The sequence below is a fragment of the Varroa jacobsoni genome, unplaced genomic scaffold, assembly GCF_002532875.2.
Source record: "Varroa jacobsoni isolate VJ856 unplaced genomic scaffold, vjacob_1.0 contig02899, whole genome shotgun sequence".
In the NCBI taxonomy this organism is placed as follows: domain Eukaryota; kingdom Metazoa; phylum Arthropoda; class Arachnida; order Mesostigmata; family Varroidae; genus Varroa; species Varroa jacobsoni.
The window spans coordinates 4,571-24,338 of NW_019214905.1; the positions used below are offsets into that span (position 1 = coordinate 4,571).

General features: G+C 40.7%; 1 protein-coding gene and 2 long non-coding RNA genes across 5 annotated transcripts in view; 2 read left to right on the top strand and 1 right to left on the bottom strand.

The window, feature by feature from the left end:
- On the top strand, window positions 1-8,239 carry LOC111272664 (uncharacterized). The gene is made up of 3 exons (XR_002687642.2): window positions 1-220; window positions 3,405-3,481; window positions 6,752-8,239. It is a non-coding gene; the product is annotated as an uncharacterized LOC111272664 (long non-coding RNA).
- The window catches only part of LOC111272663 (acyl-CoA desaturase 1), a 22,354-nt gene continuing 10,748 nt past the window's right edge, over window positions 8,163-19,768 (bottom strand). For 2 of the 3 annotated variants that reach the window (XM_022854246.2, XM_086973358.1), the window contains exon 2: window positions 8,163-11,791. In XM_022854246.2, the coding sequence (XP_022709981.1) occupies window positions 10,669-11,791 (1,123 nt within the window). In that variant the 3' untranslated portion in view covers window positions 8,163-10,668. Of the gene's footprint in view, window positions 11,792-13,273; window positions 13,459-19,768 lie in introns of those variants that run through there. The other variant, XM_086973359.1, reaches the window with a different exon arrangement.
- Window positions 18,104-19,768, top strand: part of LOC147751834 (uncharacterized) — a 6,796-nt gene continuing 5,131 nt past the window's right edge. The window contains exon 1 of the long non-coding RNA XR_015315794.1: window positions 18,104-18,843. This is a non-coding gene — a long non-coding RNA (uncharacterized LOC147751834). The remainder of the gene's footprint in view (window positions 18,844-19,768) is intronic.

The following is a 19,768-nucleotide window of genomic DNA, read 5'->3' on the forward strand; positions in this document are numbered from 1 at the left end:
ACATCAGATATCCTAAACATTCAAATACGTAAACAAACGAACGCATCTGAGAATAAGCTCATTATCGTATCAGACTGTTATGTATTACAAACTTAGCACGACAAACGACTTGAAAACATAAATAAAAAAAAGGACGCCCGCTACAACTTTGATAGTATCACGTCGGCGTCATAAACACCAGTACAATAAGTCCAAAAAATGCCGATCTGCTCTTCTAACGGTGAGTCGCGAACTTGTAGGACATAACACTACCAACGTCATAATCGGTAGATAGCCGATAATTGGCGCTGCAAGCTTTCAGTGTGTGCAAGTCGTCGTTATTCCAGCCAGTGGTTACTTTCAGAAGTGAACCTTAGCGTTCGGCCTTAATAGCGGACAGTTACGCCATCTGTGGGAAGCATGCAAAAGTAGTGGTAAAAAAGAGTATGCGAATGACACTGCATAGATGTGCTGCTGTCCAGTGACCTTCGACAGGACAAACGTTGCTGCTGCTGCTGCTGCTGCTATTTCGAGCGTCCGTTAGATGGGCCTGATAATAGTCCTCTCAGCAAAGTTATGATTTACAAAAGCGATACAATGCTAGCATTTCTCTTGGCATAAGCAAAAAGTCCTTTGGCAGGATCATTAATCCCTGTTCGCATATAGATTCGAAGCGTTTAAACCGGTCCGGTGCATGCAAGCAACATTGTCAGACTTCTAAATTCTAGCTTGCTAAGTATCGTATGAAATAAAGGCAGCGTATTGCCACTTGACATAATTTTAACTATTTTTGCTCACTATTGGGATGGTTTAAATAGAGCGACTTGCTCGAAACGGAAGTGAGCTTGACAAAATTGTGCTGAAGCCAAGCTCAACGGTTTTTTCTCGCACCGCCAATAAATCGGCGATGCTACTAATCATAGTACATCATTTACGTTCTCTTGAAAAAACAAACGCTCTACGTCATACGACTATTATACAGAAACGTCAGGCAATACAATTGAATATTGTGTCATAACGTTAGGATCGTAGATAAGCTCTAGTAAATCTTAACTGGAATTAATTGGTGTTCGCCAAATCCTTATTTTTACTGTCTGACATTGTTGACATCCATAGCGCAGCGTGTAGATCCGGACTCGTTCAAACCCAATTGTGGCCTTGGTCAAATTCAAGTGAACCTTCTATACTTCTAGAATTTATAGAGATAAAATCCTATAGACGTATTTTCTATTACACTGTAAACAATTGGCAGTGATCGTTTGAACAAATGGTGGAAGACAGCTTTATCTTATAGATTACGTTGCTGCCGTTGCCTATAAAACAGCAAATTGCGTATCGACTGCATGTTTCTATAACGCAGACGTTTACTTTCCGATCCGGCGAATGCACGTAAAATAGTTCAGGCGGACAATGGCTGTAGTCAAGAGTCTGACCATTGTCAAGAAGTTGAGATCAAAATGATCCGCAACAACAGATGATGTCTGTGCGGTCCTATGATGCAGGACGCGTAGCCTAATTGCTTCGTCTCATAATTCTAGATAGCTCCTTCACTCATTTCATTCATCAGTTTGTATGCCACTTTTCTTTACAGGTAAATTTCCCTAAGCGCCAGTTTAGCTTTATCTGAATCCAACTACGTGTGCCACCGTTGTTTCCACTCGTTAAAAGGCTTTTTCGAACTCAATCATATCAATACGCGTGAGCTGCTCTCTCGTCTTTTTGTCTTAAATTTTTTCTGTAACTCTAAAGCTCTGTGCAAGTGTTTGTTGAGCTTAAAGCCATTTAGCGCGTAAAGGAATTAGGCAAACATAGTTATCAAGTTTTCTGTGAAAAAACATCTCAGCCGTCACGGATGCTCTGAAACACTTGCTGCAAACTTTACTCTAATCTAATGGTTGGACTACATAATCTTGTTAAAACATTTAGTCATAATTCTTAGTGCATACATTAAAATTACTCGAAATAAATTTTGTAGTGCACAACTATTCAATACTAAAATGAAACGGTCAGAATAAGTCCGGTTTTATTATAAACCCTGCAGCTTTTTTGAGCTTAAGCTCGTGTTTGTACTTCCTGCCTTAGCCAATACACAACACCTTGGCGAACAGATGTCTGTAATATTGGACCTCGATGAACCTAAATTTTTGCGTCAAATGACGCACAGTATTTATATGCACAATTTTTATATACTTGTAGTAAGAAAGGAACCCTTTTCTAGCTCGTACAAGACCATTTTTTTACTTGCACTCTTCTACAGTGTAGGTGCCACATCTTATAAAACAGAAGCTTGTGTTCAAAAATAATTTTTAAAACGACTACGTTGGAGACATTTATCTGTTTTTCATATTATCACTATTTGAATGTTCGAATCTTCTTTTAATTGATCTTACAAAATATTATATTAAGTTTGCGATGAAATAGTAAGTGGAAGTTTTGCGTGGAACATGTGTAGGTAGCTTCATAAATGAAAGAAGGCACACCTTCTTCCTTTTCGTAATGAATTGTATGCTACCTAATGCTTATTTTACGCGCCACACACCCTTTTGTGTAAATGTAAATGTTTTCAATTATGAAAGAACGCTCAGCTTTTGTGCGAGGTATTTTTCCGTGTCTTCACACGTACTGCCTAAGGCAGGCCGTTAAAAATCGAAATTTTTCATTTCCAAAGCTCGTTCGTCCGTTGCCAAATCAATAGTACTAGTTGCGAATTCGACATTGACTCAGTTGAAATCGTCTGTAGTAATAGCACGAAAAAATCATGCACGCCCTTTACTACTTCAATTTTGTTTTCTAAGTTACACGAGAAATATGCTACATTAATAAAACTCCGCGTCTCTCCGTCTATCTGTAACATTCGCAACGTTGAATCCTACCAACGGTAAAGAATAAAAGAAGGACAACGAACGTCCGAAATAAGCTACCTATTATAGAATAGATAAAATAAAACTTACTTCAGATCAACACTCCTGCGCTCTTAAGAGATCCCTGAGCACACACAGACGAGCACGTTTTAAAGTATTTAATAATATATGAGGATGAAAGAAGCGTAAGATTGTCTTTCATTTCCAAAGGCTTTATTTGAGTTCATCCAGTGCATAGAGCGACGCCCCAAGCAGTGGCTGACCATATTCAATAGATGTACATCTTCCTTCGGCCTAATGATAGGCCCAAATAATCACCTTTAAGATGCCATTCCATCCAGCAAAGCTAAGTAGGCCGTTATAAATTAGATTTATTATGAAACACCTCACTTAAAGCAAAATCGGTTTTTTGAAAACAATTTGCGATATTATTGAGCCGTAACACCTCAGTTAGAATTCTTGCTAAAGCTGTCAGTTAAAACAATTGTCCGTTCTGCTAACTTACTCCGATAGTCCTCTCTGGTGCGCACTTTATAATACTTTTCTGCGTTACATCTTCTACAGGCCTCATGATTAAGGACATCCCGCGCCGCGCTGTCGTCACGTAAAGCTACGTTCTAAGTACCTTCGCATTGTGTAAGGTGCGCAAAATTATCTTGAAACCCAGAAGCTGATACTTTTTTTTTGTATACAAAAACAAAAAGCGAAATAATCTATTTATATTTAGAGCTTATGTTGATTTGTTGTCAATATAAGATGTAATTCTCAGGTTCAATCAACAAAAGCACAAGATTTGCCAACAAGCTTGATAGAAAGCGTGTAAAAATTATTTTTATATAGCTCAAGCCCTTTTGGTTAATACAGAGTTATACATGAAGACACTTTCTCCAGTGCTACTTACCAAGACGCCCCACGCTTTGCGCTCTGGAGAAAACCGGTTGATTTTTCTGATTTTAAACTGGCTCCCTTTGGTTTGTTATAATAAACAGATAGCCTTCCCTATTTTCCTCGAGGTAATAGAAAACGACAGAGTCCTAAGGAGCTCTTTGGAATTGCGCGTTTGGTGTCAATATCAATTGAGACCCGACACGACCTTGCCTCAAATCATCATCTCATGCCCTCGGACGTTATGGCAGGCAGCTAAACCACGGATTTAAGAGTCCTTCCAAAACCTACGATCACAGAAAGGCCACCGAATTACATTGAGAGAAGTAAACAAACGTTAATCTATTTCATCGCCATAAACAGTATTTGCAACCGAGTGTATTTACCATTTAGAATTCCATGAGCATTCTGTTTTTTTTTTACCATTACATCATTCTGTTGAAACTAGTCCTTTAACAAAGTTTCAACATCAGCACCGTCACCTCTGTCAAGTAGAATCGGACTCCAGTGGCTTGCAGGCTCCTGTTCAACTGTGTCGTGAATATGCGTAGGTGCGGGTCCTACATTGGATAATTTCAGAACGGCGAAAGTGAGTAGATCTATACGGGTTGTATTAGGCTCTCGCTTTCAAAGAATCAAGTCCATTCCCCTTTCTGGCATAAGTACGGCACGAGGCCATGCGACTGAATGAGCTCCCTGTTAGGCTCAAACGTAAAACGAGCATTGCAAAAATTCATTTAAAATCAATTTAAGGTTCGCCTAAATATTCACTACAGACGCCCACATACACGAAGCCAAAGAGTGAGCTGAATGTATCGTCGTAGCAGTAGATTTGTTCATTTGCTTTTAGCTGTTGCCATGGGGCTGATGACCATCGACCTGTGTTTGAACAAAATTTGCAATGGCCTTTTCCATTAAACGTACTGGTATTATGTATCATGAGATTAATGCTCATGGTATACAGTTTATGTAATTCTGTGCAGCACTTTTATTATAGACAAGTGATCTGAAGTAGACGTTGTAATTCGACTGTAAAAACTAAAATATAGATCCCAGTCATTTTTAGGGTTAAACGTTGAGAAAGGCACAGTCACACCTAGGACCCACTCATAGTCTAGCCATAACAATCAATTATTTCGTTGTTTAGCTACAAAATATAGATAAACTTAAATAACGAACGAAGTAGAATACGTGGTATCCAAACATGACGAAAATTGTCTATTGTGAATTTTTGATAACGAAAAAAAAAACAGAGCTAAGTTATTCAAACCATTGACAGAATTGACGACGCGCTGATAAGGCATTTATAAAAGTTTCAAGATACAAAACAGGTTAGGTCGCGGACGAGGCCTAGCTACTATACACCCAGCTACGTTTCAAGCTAAGGTAGACCCCATTCTGAGAACACAGAAGTCCACAGTGAGGTCTGTCACTGGGTTTCTAAAAACGACTCACACAGTTCAACTTTTTAATCACATAATATTTACAAAATGCTCAAATTGTTCGGTAACTCTAAGCTTGAAGTTATGAGTTGCGGGGCCAATCTATTCCGCGGTTCCATATGGTACAAAATAGACTATAAGCTCTCAACGTTGTGATATAGTCGTAGAGCTCCTTATACAATCCCATTAGTACATCTATACAATGCAAGGCCGGCGAATTTGTTCGAATAGCCTACTTTACATACTATTAACGAAACAGTACAGTATCAAAAAATGACAAGCGATTTCGGTGATTGCATTATGGCTCGAAAAAAAAAACAGCTTTATAAAAGAAATATTTGAGATAATTAACGAAGCAATAAATCATATTATTAACTAATACCTCTCTCTAAAACTGTAGAGGTTACTGCCAGAATGGTTTATATTGTAGCTACATTGAACGTATATACATTATATAGTTATATTATCAATAAAGATCTATTATTAATAGTGCAGTATTAAGTGTTCTATAGTTTTTGACACAGATATAAGTGTGTGTTTGGGTACAATCCTTACCCCTATGTGTGCCCCCAAAGATGTGAAGCAACTATAAAATCATTTCAGGAAATGCGTAAGAAATAGTGATTATTATAAAATAGTGATTCATCATACATTTAAGACCATATAGTTATGAGAAATAAAGTATAGCTTGTTTTGAATGCGTTTCAACAGGTTTTTTTGTTGTATAGTAAACACGTTTCCTAAGGACACTGGCAGACAAAGCCACTTCCCACATAAAGCGTGTTAAGCTTTTCTGTAAATTTACAACGCCTTCCTTTCGTAGTGTTACGTTTCTTGGCGGCTATATACAGCATGCCGCCATTGGTTTTTGTATATATGTATATATCGCCGAGCGGGTCGGTTTCAAAAGACCGTTATATTTACCGACTGTCTAGCTAAATAAGGTTTTTAGGATATGGGTAATGTGGACAATTTTTCCGCTTGAGATCGCTCATTTATCGCAAGCGGAGCAGCTACCACGTAACACCTGGTTACGTGGAAGAGGACGACCCCTTCTAAATGACTAGCCGAGTATTTCAAATAGAACTGCATTAAAGGGTGGATTCGAGAGGCAAGAAGTTGAGCTGGGTCAAACCTGTTCTGGTGAAATCGGAAAATTATTGTTTGGCGAATATTTGGCAGTATAAAAAGTTCAGCAAAAAAAAAACATGTAGAGTTAATTGAAATAATGCTGTTATTACAATGCAAATTAGTCGTTTTTATGCTGCTAAACCATCGTCGTCTCGCATATATTATTAGACGCTTCGAAAGATAGAGCGTCGTGATTTTTGTTCTCGGGTTTTTCTGTTTAACCACTCAGACTGCATTACCTGATATTAAAAGTAACAGAAATAGTTGCCTATTTAAATGTAATCGTCTCCCGAAAAGGCCCCAGTAGCCCGGGTTATGACAAAGAAAAAGGGGTATATGTTTCTTCGGCCCCAGCATTACACGAAATCAGCTATTTATCGTGTTTCTATTATTCATAATATGTAAGACAACTGCTAACGGATTCAATTCAATTTTGTTTCAATCAAATTTCAGGTACTCTAAGTATATGATGCCAGATCACCAGATTAAATGAAACATTTTGAAGAAACAGGTCAAGATTCCGGTTATCATATTTCATGTTTATTATAGGATTTTAATGAGGTCTTTAAGGGAGATTTAAGTAATATATTTTTCATTGTACACTGAATTTTCACTACAGGTTACCCGCAATACCCCACGTTAAGTTAAGGAACCGCGTAACGTTCTCATTGAAACATGCAAATGCGCCAACCGAAGTGAACGTTAATTGCGCCAAACACTGAAGGTGCCTATTAGGGTTTCTTTTGATATTCTTCTGTTACACCGGCACGTGGAGCAGAGTTGAGTTGAATAGGTGTGGCTAGAGACAAATAACAACAGAGTATTTATTGAGGCCTTTAGCGATATAAGCAAAATAAGGATAGCCCAGAAGACAAAATCCGCCAATTTACACTGTACTACCGCTTCAGCCAACTCCGTAAAATTGTCGGCTAGATTTCATACTTAACGCTTGATGATGCCTTTTCCCAAAGTGAGGTAAGATTAGTTGGAGACTCTGATGATGATGTGGTTCTTAAGGACGCGTCAGTAATCTAGGTTCAAGAGTGAAGGCAGCCACGTTTTGGATCATGACACGCGTCAGAAAACAGTGTCTAAAGCCAACACTGCACAAGGATCTACATGGTTTCTAGTTGTCGCAACGAACAGCTATCTAGCGATGATCTCATATCCCACAAGATACGCAAGAATGATTAGCCTTGCTTGAACTTAGGGGCTAACTAGAACGCATAACGGATGCTATTTTAAACTATGTGTTCAGCGTAGAGACTCTTATCGGTCCACACCCTTAGCTAGTGAGATAACAGCGGAGTTTATGGGAGAAGGCGAAGTTCGCAGGGGCTGTTATCCGCGAAACTGCCACTAATCTCACTTTAACCCAAATCATATCACAAGCAATATATCAGTGGTCCAAATCATATAATCTCGTATCATAACGTAGTATCGTGTAATGGGATCTTTACAAACACAATTTAGCTATACAATATTATGCTCAGTTTTTCCATTATAAGAGCAAATTAATTGTGTAGTAGATTTAAATAGCTCGATTCTAATGCCCTATCAAGGACCTATTCGACCCGTTTGTATTCGTATCATAATTAAGATGCATTTACTTTCCTATAATTTAATAGCCTTTTTTAATCAGATTACTGGTAAGTCGGTAGGAAAAATAAAGTGTCCACGTGAAACAAGGTCCATACTGATATTGTAGCCGATCCGCCTTCATTAGAAGTTCCTCTTCATTTCCGTCACAGGCATACAATCCGACAAGTACGAGTACTCCATATATTTTGAATCGTCAGGATCACGCTCCGGCATGCCACGTATGCATACCTACAATACAATGTACTATGCATGACGCGAAGAAGAGTATTTAATGTACTTCTGTTGTTAAAAGTTTTATTTTCAACAATAACTACCACGACTAAGGACATACTTGCTTGATCTAGATCTATTTATTTAGCTTCTTTGTAATATATATATATATATATATATATATATATATATATTATATCGTCATACTCCATATATATATATATATATATATATATATATTTGTTGACTATTTTTCAAATATACTTATGTGTTTATATGATTATATATGTGCACCGCACCTGCTTACGTAAGTCCTTAATACTGCTCAGGATAGAAAGCCTTCGTTCGACTCTTTCAGCATTTCTATCATTCTTATCATTATTCCTTGCATTTTCTTTGGCAGATTCATCACTATTCAATATTCTGCTATGTATATTATGCAAGCGTTTTAACATAATTCCACGCATGTACTCGTATCTTCGAGGATTTTTAACGAAAGGAGTTAAGAAAGCTTAGGAATTTGCTTGATTTAAAATAAACACTAACTAGGTAGACATAGTTACACGTGTTTGAGGGGCTTGACAAACAATTTTTTTATCGCAGTTCGCCTGCATAGGTGATATCTATATATGTGATTTGAAAACACCGCACCTTCTTCTCTGCGATGTTTGTTAACTTCAATTAAAATCACTTGATAGCGTTCTTTACGGTGTACGCGGTTAACGATGTAGTATGACAGGTTTTACTTAAAGTTTACTACCGTCCAGGTTGGCGTAAACATCCTACATTGACATTTGGCCCTTTTGTATCTGCCCTTTGCTTGGTAATAGTAACTTGAGAACTTTTTCAGCTTATGTAACTTGGGTGCTTTGATATGAGGGATCATTTACAATTCGCGGTGGTTTCGGCTGTGGCAATTGTTCTCTGTGCTGTCCCCGTTTGAACGACTGCGTTGAGTTCTCGTTGTATGATCGCTAGCTCCCAGCTGGTGTTTTGAATATGTCCCGCGATCTGAATCCATATTGGATTACAACTTTCTTAGGGTTACACTATATTCGGGTAAAATATCAGTCACCTCTTTACTTCTTACGGAACTTCTGCAACCATAATGTTATTGCAGGTCTTTTTATTTTGGTCGCGTCGTAAACGTTTTCGTTGCATAAACTGGCCTTTCGAGCCTTGTATGTGACATCCACGATCTTGCGCTATCTATATTCATTCGAGTCTCTGTTAGTTAGTTTTTTCAAACATTCAAGCGTTGTTTTTCTTCATCATTAACCCAACCAGCTGTTGGGAGAGCAACCGAGATGTATTTTTATATGATAGGGTAGTTTAGGGTAGTTGACTGTAATATATTTTTTGTAGCGATAGTGGCGACGTCATGATCCTGGTGTAGCTGATCTCACCTTGGCTCGTTCGCACAAGCCATAGCAGCAGTAGTAGCAGCTGCTGATACGTCCTATTTTACGTCTGCAGGCTTTTTCGCTGACACAAGGCTTCTCTTGAAGCTACTCTCGTCTGAAGCCAGCTTGTAAAGCAATGTAGCGAGCTGCCTGTAGCGTATCATGCGGATATTATGTGGGCTTTGTACCGCGTACAAATAATAATAACTGTTGTTAATTAAGCCGATCTATTACTTTTAGGGAAACGATCTGTTCATCGTAATAGGGAGACGGGTCAGCACAACTGCACTTAAGTTCTATTGTATTCAACACTGGTGTCATCATTGCCATCGGTATCGTCCGTCACCTTTGTCGTGGATCACTTTGCGCTTAGGGGAGACGCTCTCTAATTGTACATCAAAACTTCAATGTTAATGTCGACTAATGAATAATGCCGTTTATGGACAAACTTCCCAAGATCATCAAAGTTGCACTACATAGTGATACATTGCGATAACCCATTTGTATGGTTAATCTGACCTCTCAAGTCGACAAACACCATCGAATCGCCGTAAAACGTAATATTCAGAGCTGTAAGCTGTCTTCGTTCAGGCAGCCGTGTCCAGCAATGATCTATATAAATGCTGCTTTTGTTGTTCTCTACCAAACCACCGACAATAATGCAAAATATCCGATAACGAACTGTTAAAGGCATGCTGCAGGAGGTTAGTTCAGCAGGACCCAAATGTCACGCATCATTTCAATAGAGTAATAGCTACAACAAAAATCTATAAAGTTGTGGCAAGCTATGGGGCAAACGACACGTCGTTCGATTCAACATTAGATTATTTTTGGTTATTAATATTTACCCTTTTGCGCACTTTGATTTAGGGTGGATATGCACCGTTGGCGCCGCCATTTTTTTTTTTTCTGTCATTGAATAAATTGAGCTACAGTATTCTTCTCCTTAAACTATGTAGCTTCGGTACAGAAGTTAATATTCCATATCTACATATTCGCTTGTACCTCGTCTTCGTCGCATACCTCGTCACTTGTACGCGGGTACTCTGATACTGCGACTTTCTGTGTTTCCATGCGGCCCCGGTACATTATATAAGGTAAAATTAATCACTAGAGAAATGTAATAGTACCCTGTTTTTCAATTATATATTTCACCTATTCCCGGCTCCCGTCACCGGTACGAAGTGACCGCTTCTCGATGACGTCCGCAGGAACCGTTTTCAGGTCGTATGCCTGGCCACACCGTGCCATGAGGTTAATGAAGGCCGTCGTGAGATTGAGCTTCATACCAAACTCGCTAGTCCGATAGTCGTACGGGAATGTATGGTGAAAGTTGTGAAAACCTTCGCCGATTGCTGCCACTGTGACAAACGTGTTCTCTACAGGAGATATCCATTTGTTGTAGGGCTTGGTGCCCCAAAGGTGTGCGGCGCTATTTACCAGCCAGGTAAAGTTAAGCGAGATGACATAGCGCGCCATTGTGCAAGAAAAATAGGCCACTCGCAGGCTTTCGCCTAAAACTAGCGGAAGGGCGGTTGATACACCGAAGCACCAGAAAGCCGTCAGTGGTATATAATACTTCCGCTGGAACCGTACGACTGGATCATCGAGAAGATCGGCGCAACTGACACTGGCCCCTTTCCGAATCACGTCTGGGTGTTTCTTACACATGAGCCAACCAACATGAGCAAAAAAGAAGCCCCGATTAACATTGTGCGGATCGGCGTTCGTCTCTGAGTACTTGTGATGAACCCGATGATCTCGACACCATTCGTAGATGTCGTTCTGACACGCCATACAGTTGAAGATCATTAATAATATTCGCAAGGGCGTTCGTGCCTTGTAAGACCTGTGCGACCACAACCTGTGAGCACCGGCTGTCACCCCAAGGCCGGCAGATATACCCCAGGCGATAGCAAATAACCATGATTTCCATGTAGCCTCTACGCAGGCTAAATACATTCCGTAGAAGCACATTGAGTGAAGAACAATAAATACCAATACATTGGGGAACCACACTATACGGGTCTGAAAATTGATGGCAGTCTGATAATCATTATTTTTTTTGGTGTTCTGACTAGACTTTTCCTCTTGCGTTAAATGCTGGCTTTCATCGAATTCGTTCTGGTCACCACGGATGGACTCGTCTTCTTCATGATCATGTGAGAAATCATTAATTTTTCGCTCCGCGCCTCTTTCGCGCTGCATCGGTCTCACGACTTGTACTGGACGCGGTCGTAGCATCTGCATTTGCGCCCTCGTGTGCACCATTCTGCCCCTGAAAAAAACAGGCGATGAAAAGAGTTACGTAAAGGGTTACAGTGAAAAATCACTTATGTTCTATGGTATTGCTATTTCATTCAGTACTTACGTTTACATGATGACCTCATGCGTATGGTGGAGTCCTCGAAATAAATCGACTTTTTATTGCTATTCCTGATATCAGAAGAAATCATTCTTTTTTAGAAACAACACCTCCTATGGTAGCGGAGGCCAGGCGTTTATTTTCCAAATATGAGGAAAAACAGCTGTTGTTGAGTATCTTCGAACCGAAAAAACTATTACTAAGGTAAAAACATTTATAAAATATGAGATTGCTTTAGAGCATTATGCTTTCATGCTTCAAAACATAAGATCTATGATAGGAATAAGGGTAAAACGGTCCAAACCTGATCAAAACGAGCAATTCAGGCTGTAAAGATAAGTTTAGTCTTTATACGTTTCTTCTTTTTTGTATACAATTTGCCCTTTTATTTTTTCCTCGGCTTACTGGCAACACAAGATTTAGGTCCGCTGGATATTCTGTATGAGGCAAGTTTCAAAAGAACGTTGGCAAAAGTCAACGTACTATTGTTATTTCGCTTACGACTACTATTAAAAATGTGTTTTAAAATTTAAAGTTGGCATTTGACGTGGCAACCAGTCTATGAGCAGTTTTAGCTTTGTCGAGGGCCCGTAACAATACAACTGAACGATGGGCGGTCCCATTGAATAAATACGTCCATGAGGAAAATTTCAGTCGGCAGATGTAAAACATTTAATTATGATATCTCCTTTCGTTTCTATGCAGACCGAGACAGCAATATCAATCTTATCCCAGTTCATACCGAGCATAGTATGTGTACAACCCACTGAACTGCAGTAACTCCTATTCTATGTTTCGAGTTTTAGGTGTGCTATCGCCGTTAGGTATTTTATCAGACCGCTGGCCCCCAGGACGAAACGACGTCTGACTATTATTACAATATAGCCCTAAGACTAGCAGGCAAATACGTTAGCTACTAAGCTATCACGCAGACCAGTGACCCTTAATAGTAGCTATCACAGTTTCCCCCTTTTCTTGCTCAGTAAGCTGAGTTTGGTTTGTTTCGTCTTTAATTAATATCTTTGTTAATATTTACATAGGGAACCAGAAAACTGTTAGCGGCATATATGACTTTGACACTCGTTCTTCAAAGAAAGGAAAACAATCTCATAATAAATTAGCGACCTTCTCTTCTACAATCAGCCTAGTCGACTTTCTTTTTCTGTCGATTTCGCACAGTTTCCGAAGCTAGATTTAGCGTGTACATATTCCGCTTGCAGAAAGAAGACTGAGAAATCGCAGCTCAAAGATCCAACACCCTACGGGAGATGACATATTGAAAACGTTTGTGTCGGAAGGTAAACCATTCTGTTTCGAAGAAGTGAAGTAAACAATTAAAGCCGCTTCAATAGAACTGGTTTGGCGCGTTGCATACATCCAGTTCGATGTACGTACCTTATCTATCAGTGTCTTGCGAAAAGAAGCTGAAGCAGCTGTAGCAGTCGTTGCCGTCCGTTTATTCACCTAGCTTTACACATCGCCATATGCAGCTGATGAGAGCCATAAACAAAAGAAAGAAAATGGAGCAGGTGGGAGGAATACGTCAAAGGCAGAAGGCCGCTAATCCGAAATGCAGTTGGGCTCACCGTGCTAGACCATAGGTCCGGTCTTCTGGCCGGAAAAGCTGTTTGAAGGCCTGTATTTTCGAAGAGGAGCCGGGACCAACTAGGAAACAACCGATTCCGCACCCGGCCAACTGAGCCTCAGCGGAACAGACCTTGGGCCTACGACTAAGACTAATATCATTTAACCCATCTGATGGAACAAATAGAGGCAGCGCTAATAGACCACCAGTTGCGCTCTTTCAGTTGCCCTCAGGCTGTCGGCCGGCCGACGTCATTTAGGCTAAACCAGCCTGGGTGAGCAGCCTTGGTGAGCTTGAGCTTCAGATTTGTAAGGTGGCGGCGGAAATATAGAAAAACCTGTTATTGCAAAAATAGGTTAACAAGGTAGTGATAGCAAGAAACCCGATTAAGCTAATTCGTGAGAGGGACGTTCATTAGGCATGTGTATGTTGGCGTCTGTACTTTTACACCTGGCTATGTCACTGTATGTACTTTCGAGAGGAAAATGCTAGACTACCTAGCTAGAAATAATCCTATTATAAGAAAAAAAGTACTACTTTGACAACTATTTTATCATAGCCTTGGTTCCATTACATTGGTTCCCTTCAAGCAAGGCCCAGTTACCCCACAATGAATGAGTGAAGGCAGTTGGCCCACATAGTTTTCGCACTGAGGTTCCCATTATAGCTGCCATTGGAGTAGCCACCCGCCGACTTTCTCTAGTGCCTTCATTATTGCCAATAATATTTCCCTCGTCCCCGACGAAGTTCTCGATTACGCGCGCCACTTCGCCACTGTGGAGTTTCTCAAAATTTCCTACAATATTTTTCATTTCCTTTAATTCTTCATTCCCACATTCCATAATGCTAATTCGTTTATTCTCCACACTTTACACCCCCCAGTATCCGTGTTTATATATTTTATTCGTTGCCACAGCGAACCAATAGAGTGAAAGATCACTGCAATCATTGATTAACGTTCGCAAAACACATGTCAATGTGGTTTCGAGAGCATCAGTAGCAGCACCATAATCAATTTAACGCTCTCGATGGCAGCGTTTGGTAGTCGCCAGTGTGTTTACGTGACTAACTGACGCAACTTCTTCTATCAGGAAGCAGTTGTAATGACGGTGGTGTATATGAATGTGTAGCAGCCACTATAACAGCCTTCTCCAAAAGTGTCCCACTTGATATTCTACATACATAAGTATATCAATAGCCATGTCGACATGAGGCCCTTCGCGTGTTGACCTCTGGTTCTTCCTGGGCTCCTTCCTTTCCAGTCCCTCCCTTCCCATCACGATAACAGGAAGCCGGGGTGTCAACGAAAACGATTTTTTCTTGCCTCTATACCCAAGACCTTTCTATGCGTTTGTCCAACCACTCGAACGTCGGTAATACTCAACGTTGCCCAACGACCAGAAAAGAATTCCTGCCGTGTTTCTAACTTCGTTTGCTTACGTGTCCACCAAATCCAGTTTGTTCCTGTCTTCCGATGCCTGCTGGCAGCGTCTTATAGTCGCTCGTCGCGCCATTCCCCCTCTTTCAAAATACTCCTGTCGCTCTCGTCAACTGGACTCTCGCCCGCGTGCTCCAGCCACTATTCGTAGCAGCATCGTCAATAGAAGCAGTATCGTGCCAAGGCTGCACCAAGACAGCAACTTTACCCAGTAAAGCTTTCAGCTAGCCAGTCCTTTTTTCCTGTGAATTTTTTGAATGGTTCGCGACGCGCTACAGCGAATGCCGCAGTAGTAGCGGCGGCCCATTGACGGTAATGGAGACAGCGGCTGTTCCGGAAACAGTCGTAGTCAACGGCTGTTCTTCCTTCCGCTTTAGTAGTCAACACGGTAATCGGTTCGGCGCCAGCAGTTTGAAGCCGCACCAGGACCGCGAGGACTATGCCAACCAATGCCTCTCCTGAAGGACACGTACACACGTACTCTGAACGGTCGATCGCTACGATGGCTATGGACCGGCGGGTTGGCAATATCAGCTGTTGTAGTTGTGGACGGCGTTTGCACGCATGTCTCTTTAGCTATTGCCGTTTACATGAGTTCCTCCATTACAAAACGATGCTTGCATTCGCGAAGCCACTTGCCACTACTTCTACTAAAGCCGACCAATAAAAGAGAAACATACAGAAGGGCTAAAGGCAAGTGAGTGAGTATTTTTTTTTAATGCAGAAGACGTCTGATAGATGCAGGAACTGCCATTCGTACTGAAGGCGAGTGTGTATGTAGATTTAAGGGATTGATGTGCCAGTTTCGCCCACTTTATCTTTCTCACTTTATGTATGAACGCAAAACGGTTACACCCACTGACTATTATAACCCCTATGGCTAGCAGTACAGAGCTACTACGTTTTGGTGCATTGCACTGTTACCAGTCGGCTTGCGGAAGGCTGACAGCAGCCTCCTGATACGATATATGCCTTACCCATGTGTTGCAATGCTTTTTCAACTATTACCGCTGCTGCGATCGCTGTTAAGGCAAAGAGTAACCATGGGTCCATGTCTCATAGCATAAGTATACGCGCATGCGCATCGATCATGTACGTAAGTACTCTGGAAGTGCGAGGTTACTCTGCGGAGGAACCGTCATAGATTTATTGGTCTGTTTGTCTTTTTTCTAACTGAGCAACAACGCAGGCAGTTGTAGCAGCGGCAGCGCCACAATAGTCAGAATAAGGAAATACATCGGCTGAGGCGGGTCGTCCATGACAATGGCGACCACACAAATCACGAAACTAAGAGCGAAAACATAAACTTGGCTGTTGATGAGGCTGCAAGCATTAATAAACGCTCGAACAAAACAAGTAATGGGAGAGGGTTAGCGAGGCCTCTTACGAATAATGACAGCATTTATTTCGGTAGTTTTCCAGCCTGTCTTATCTTCAGCCCTATTTGCAGCATCTGTGTCCTTTCTCGTTACTTACTTGATACTTTGCTATCGTTAAACAAAGCTGCCCATAGCCGCGCAGCCTACGTACTCGCCAAATACAGATTACTAACACGAGATTGTCTGCAGGGACTAACTACATACGGATACATTACTGCTCGGAAATGCTGAGGCATGTTTTACGCTTTTTTTTCCTTATCTTCTGTTTCCCACATTTATCGGAGCAAATACTCGGCCGACTTTGCTGTCTGGCCGGCTCTTAGGTAAGGCCTTGTTTTGCTCTATTATCCGAGGCCTTAGTCCCTGTCTAGCACGCTAGTTTGCTTCCAGCCGAAAGTTGCTGCCCAGTAACTAGCAGAATAAAATGCTGCTACAAAAAACACCAGAGCGTTCCAGCTTTACGGCAGATCCTGGTAAGTGATAGTGGTTAGGGGACTTAAGGATCGTTAATATCGGAGGTGCTGACACAGGCACTCTATCGAGATGTATAGGCAGGGCTTTTATACGTTCGATCCTTTGGATTGCCGTTAATGCTTCCGTTTCTCGTGATAACGGTACTGCTGGTTGGAACCAGAGGTTACGTTCGACGAAGACGCTAGAAACATACGAAGTGAGACTAGAAACCGTCAAAGTAGCTGCGCAATGGTAGTGTCGGTACCGACGTCTTATTAGTCGCCTGTTTGCAGTTTACTCTCATGGGAATGGTGCGGGCAGCGTGATCAATAATTTGCCAATGAACACTTTATCTCTTTTAGTAAGTGACGGACGACAAACAGTGGTAGACGGTTGAATGGCCTAGCCCTGGTTAGGTAGAACTAGAAGTAGACGGGCAGAATAAAATATTGTCTGTAAGATAAGGAACGGGTTTAAAAGGGAATTATTGAACGGACTTGAGACGCAAACACCCGTACATTGAAGGTTGCAGTGGCAAATAAAGGGAAAGAGAATGGCAAGCAAGCTATAAAGACATACCAGCCGGGCCTTTGGTGGGAAGTTTGTAGACGAAAGACGAGAGAAAAATGCTAGTATTTTTGGCGACCTTTACAGAGTTTACTAGGAAGGTGTCGGAGTGGTGTTGATTAGACCGGATCGGAACTAACGAAGTCTGCAGCCTAAAAGAAGAATCTGTCAAATTGCGTACGCCAATCAGTACTCGTTATAGTATAAAACAGCTGCATCTCGCCAAGTTCTATGAATTCACTTGTTCACTGATTACTACCATTTCTACAGGCCACTGTGCTCTAGTAGGTGCAGTAGAACTACGTCACCTCTAAAATACCCTCTTTGCTTTTACACTACTCTTTTTACTTCTAAGTGTGTATTCCTGAGTTTAAAAGAATCCAGAGGATCTATTTTAGCAAGGCCTTACTGAACTAGGCTTCTCTTGCTATGAACTCTTTCCAAGTCGGAGATACCCTAATCTGGCTGACGAAACATGCAGTTGACCAGTTTCATTGAGAAAGCTATTTACTAAACAGGTCGTTTCGAAAAACAGGGTTGAATTTTACAGGGGCTAAACTACAGTCAAAGGATTTAGCGTTTAAGTTTACTACGTCGCACAATATACTCCTAGTATCATAACAATTACTGCGCAACAATTGCGCAAGCCACGTTATCACTATCATTTCACGCTTTTAACCTATCAATCTAGTAAGCCTATATTAGTTTGTGAGTTAAAAACGCAATAGCGATTGTGTCATTTAACAGAAACATAGCGTAGCAATTAAATTCAAGCTGTAAATTCAGTAGCTATATATCTGGCGTCCGCTCTGCGACTTTTTTGCATCTTCTGGACCAGTAACGTATTCCATCTCGCCAGAAATTTTCAGGCTTTGTAGTAGAAAATTCCGATTAATTTTCATCACCAAATGCACTTTTAGTAGTTTCACTTGCCAATGATTACCAAGCGTTGTAATACGTTATCTCTCTCTCTGGAATGACGTCTGGAAATATGGTTCGTCTTGTCTATGGAGCTTTTGCTATAGGATAGCTTTGTTTACTCGATATAATTAGACCCTATACAGATCCTTGTAGACCATGTTACTATTTAGAAGTGTTTAAGACCATTTCAGCCCTACCAAGCGTTACGGTGTTTTCTGGATAAAAATCAGAGCCAATTCTGAACTCGAATAGATTTCTTGAAGCTGATTTTTCTTCCTCAGCTTCACGTCAACATAAAGACTAGGCCGCTTTTGGTCACTTAAGCCCGATGAGATGATGGGGGACAGTGACGCCAAGAGTAAACGCAAGACGGGATAGCTCTCGAAACTGCACTTCTTGCCACCTGAAACGTTTACCTTTGGAAGCCGAGTTCGAGATAAGATTCATTCTGCCACACGCGGAAATTCTAATGAGAATAAACGTTTTAGAATACTCTATAGAGGCGTAAAAAAAAAACAAGTAAGAAGTAAAAAGAAAATTCAACGTTTAAAAAACGCCACTTCATTTTGATCAATTAGCGAATTAGTCCCTTACTGGTCAGTCAAAAACGCCAAATCGTTTGGTGAGTATTTGTAGTCTCATTTGTGAACGGGGTACGTCCTAATCGTCGTTCGAATTACTACTACTGGTGTCCCCCTAGGTACGCTATCGTAGATGATCTAGTGTGAATTAAACGCAGTTAAATTTTGAGAGTGTGTGGGTACGTTCTAACATAACCAGCACTATTTTTTCATGCCGTAAATTCTACACAGCATCACAGCGTAGCAAATCAAAAGGATATTCTCAGTAGAAGATGAAACGATGTGTAAGAACCTACGTCATACTTGGATTAGGTAAAACGGCATAAGCCATAGTTGTACTATAGTTTACAGAATACGTTCAAAGCAGCAAACCTTTAGAAAGAGCAGATATTTATCGTATGAACATTGGTATAATGACAACATTAACGTAAGTAGGTTGCTTTCAAAAGAGGCGCAGAAAATACTTAACGGCTGACTGCATTCAATTTAATTCTACGGGCCTAATAGCAAACATTTGTTCCCATTAATTAACGGTAATCTTGTGCACTTGTCTATATTACAATTCATATATTTCCCTGCTGAAATAACGATTTCCAATAGGTGATAATAAAATTATCACGGTGATCTAAACCAAAAAAAAATTGGTTCTATCTTCTGGTTCTATATTGGAGAATATCTACTCAAGGTGGACGAGAAAATTGAAGGATATCATTATGGTCAAAGCCTGCGAAAAGTGTTCATTCGTTGACCCGTTTTGTCGATTCATATATAAAATTTACGCGGCAGAACGAGCCCATTAGCACTATGAAGCACACTGTCTCGTCTGGGTTTTATATTTTCAGGCAGTGGGCCTTACAACCTTTAAGGACTGTGGGTATATGGTCTGCTGAATTTCAAAAATACAGGGGCTTTTAGAATCAGATCATTTAACCCTAAACTAAAGCCTTAAAGTCTCTTTTGGCTGTC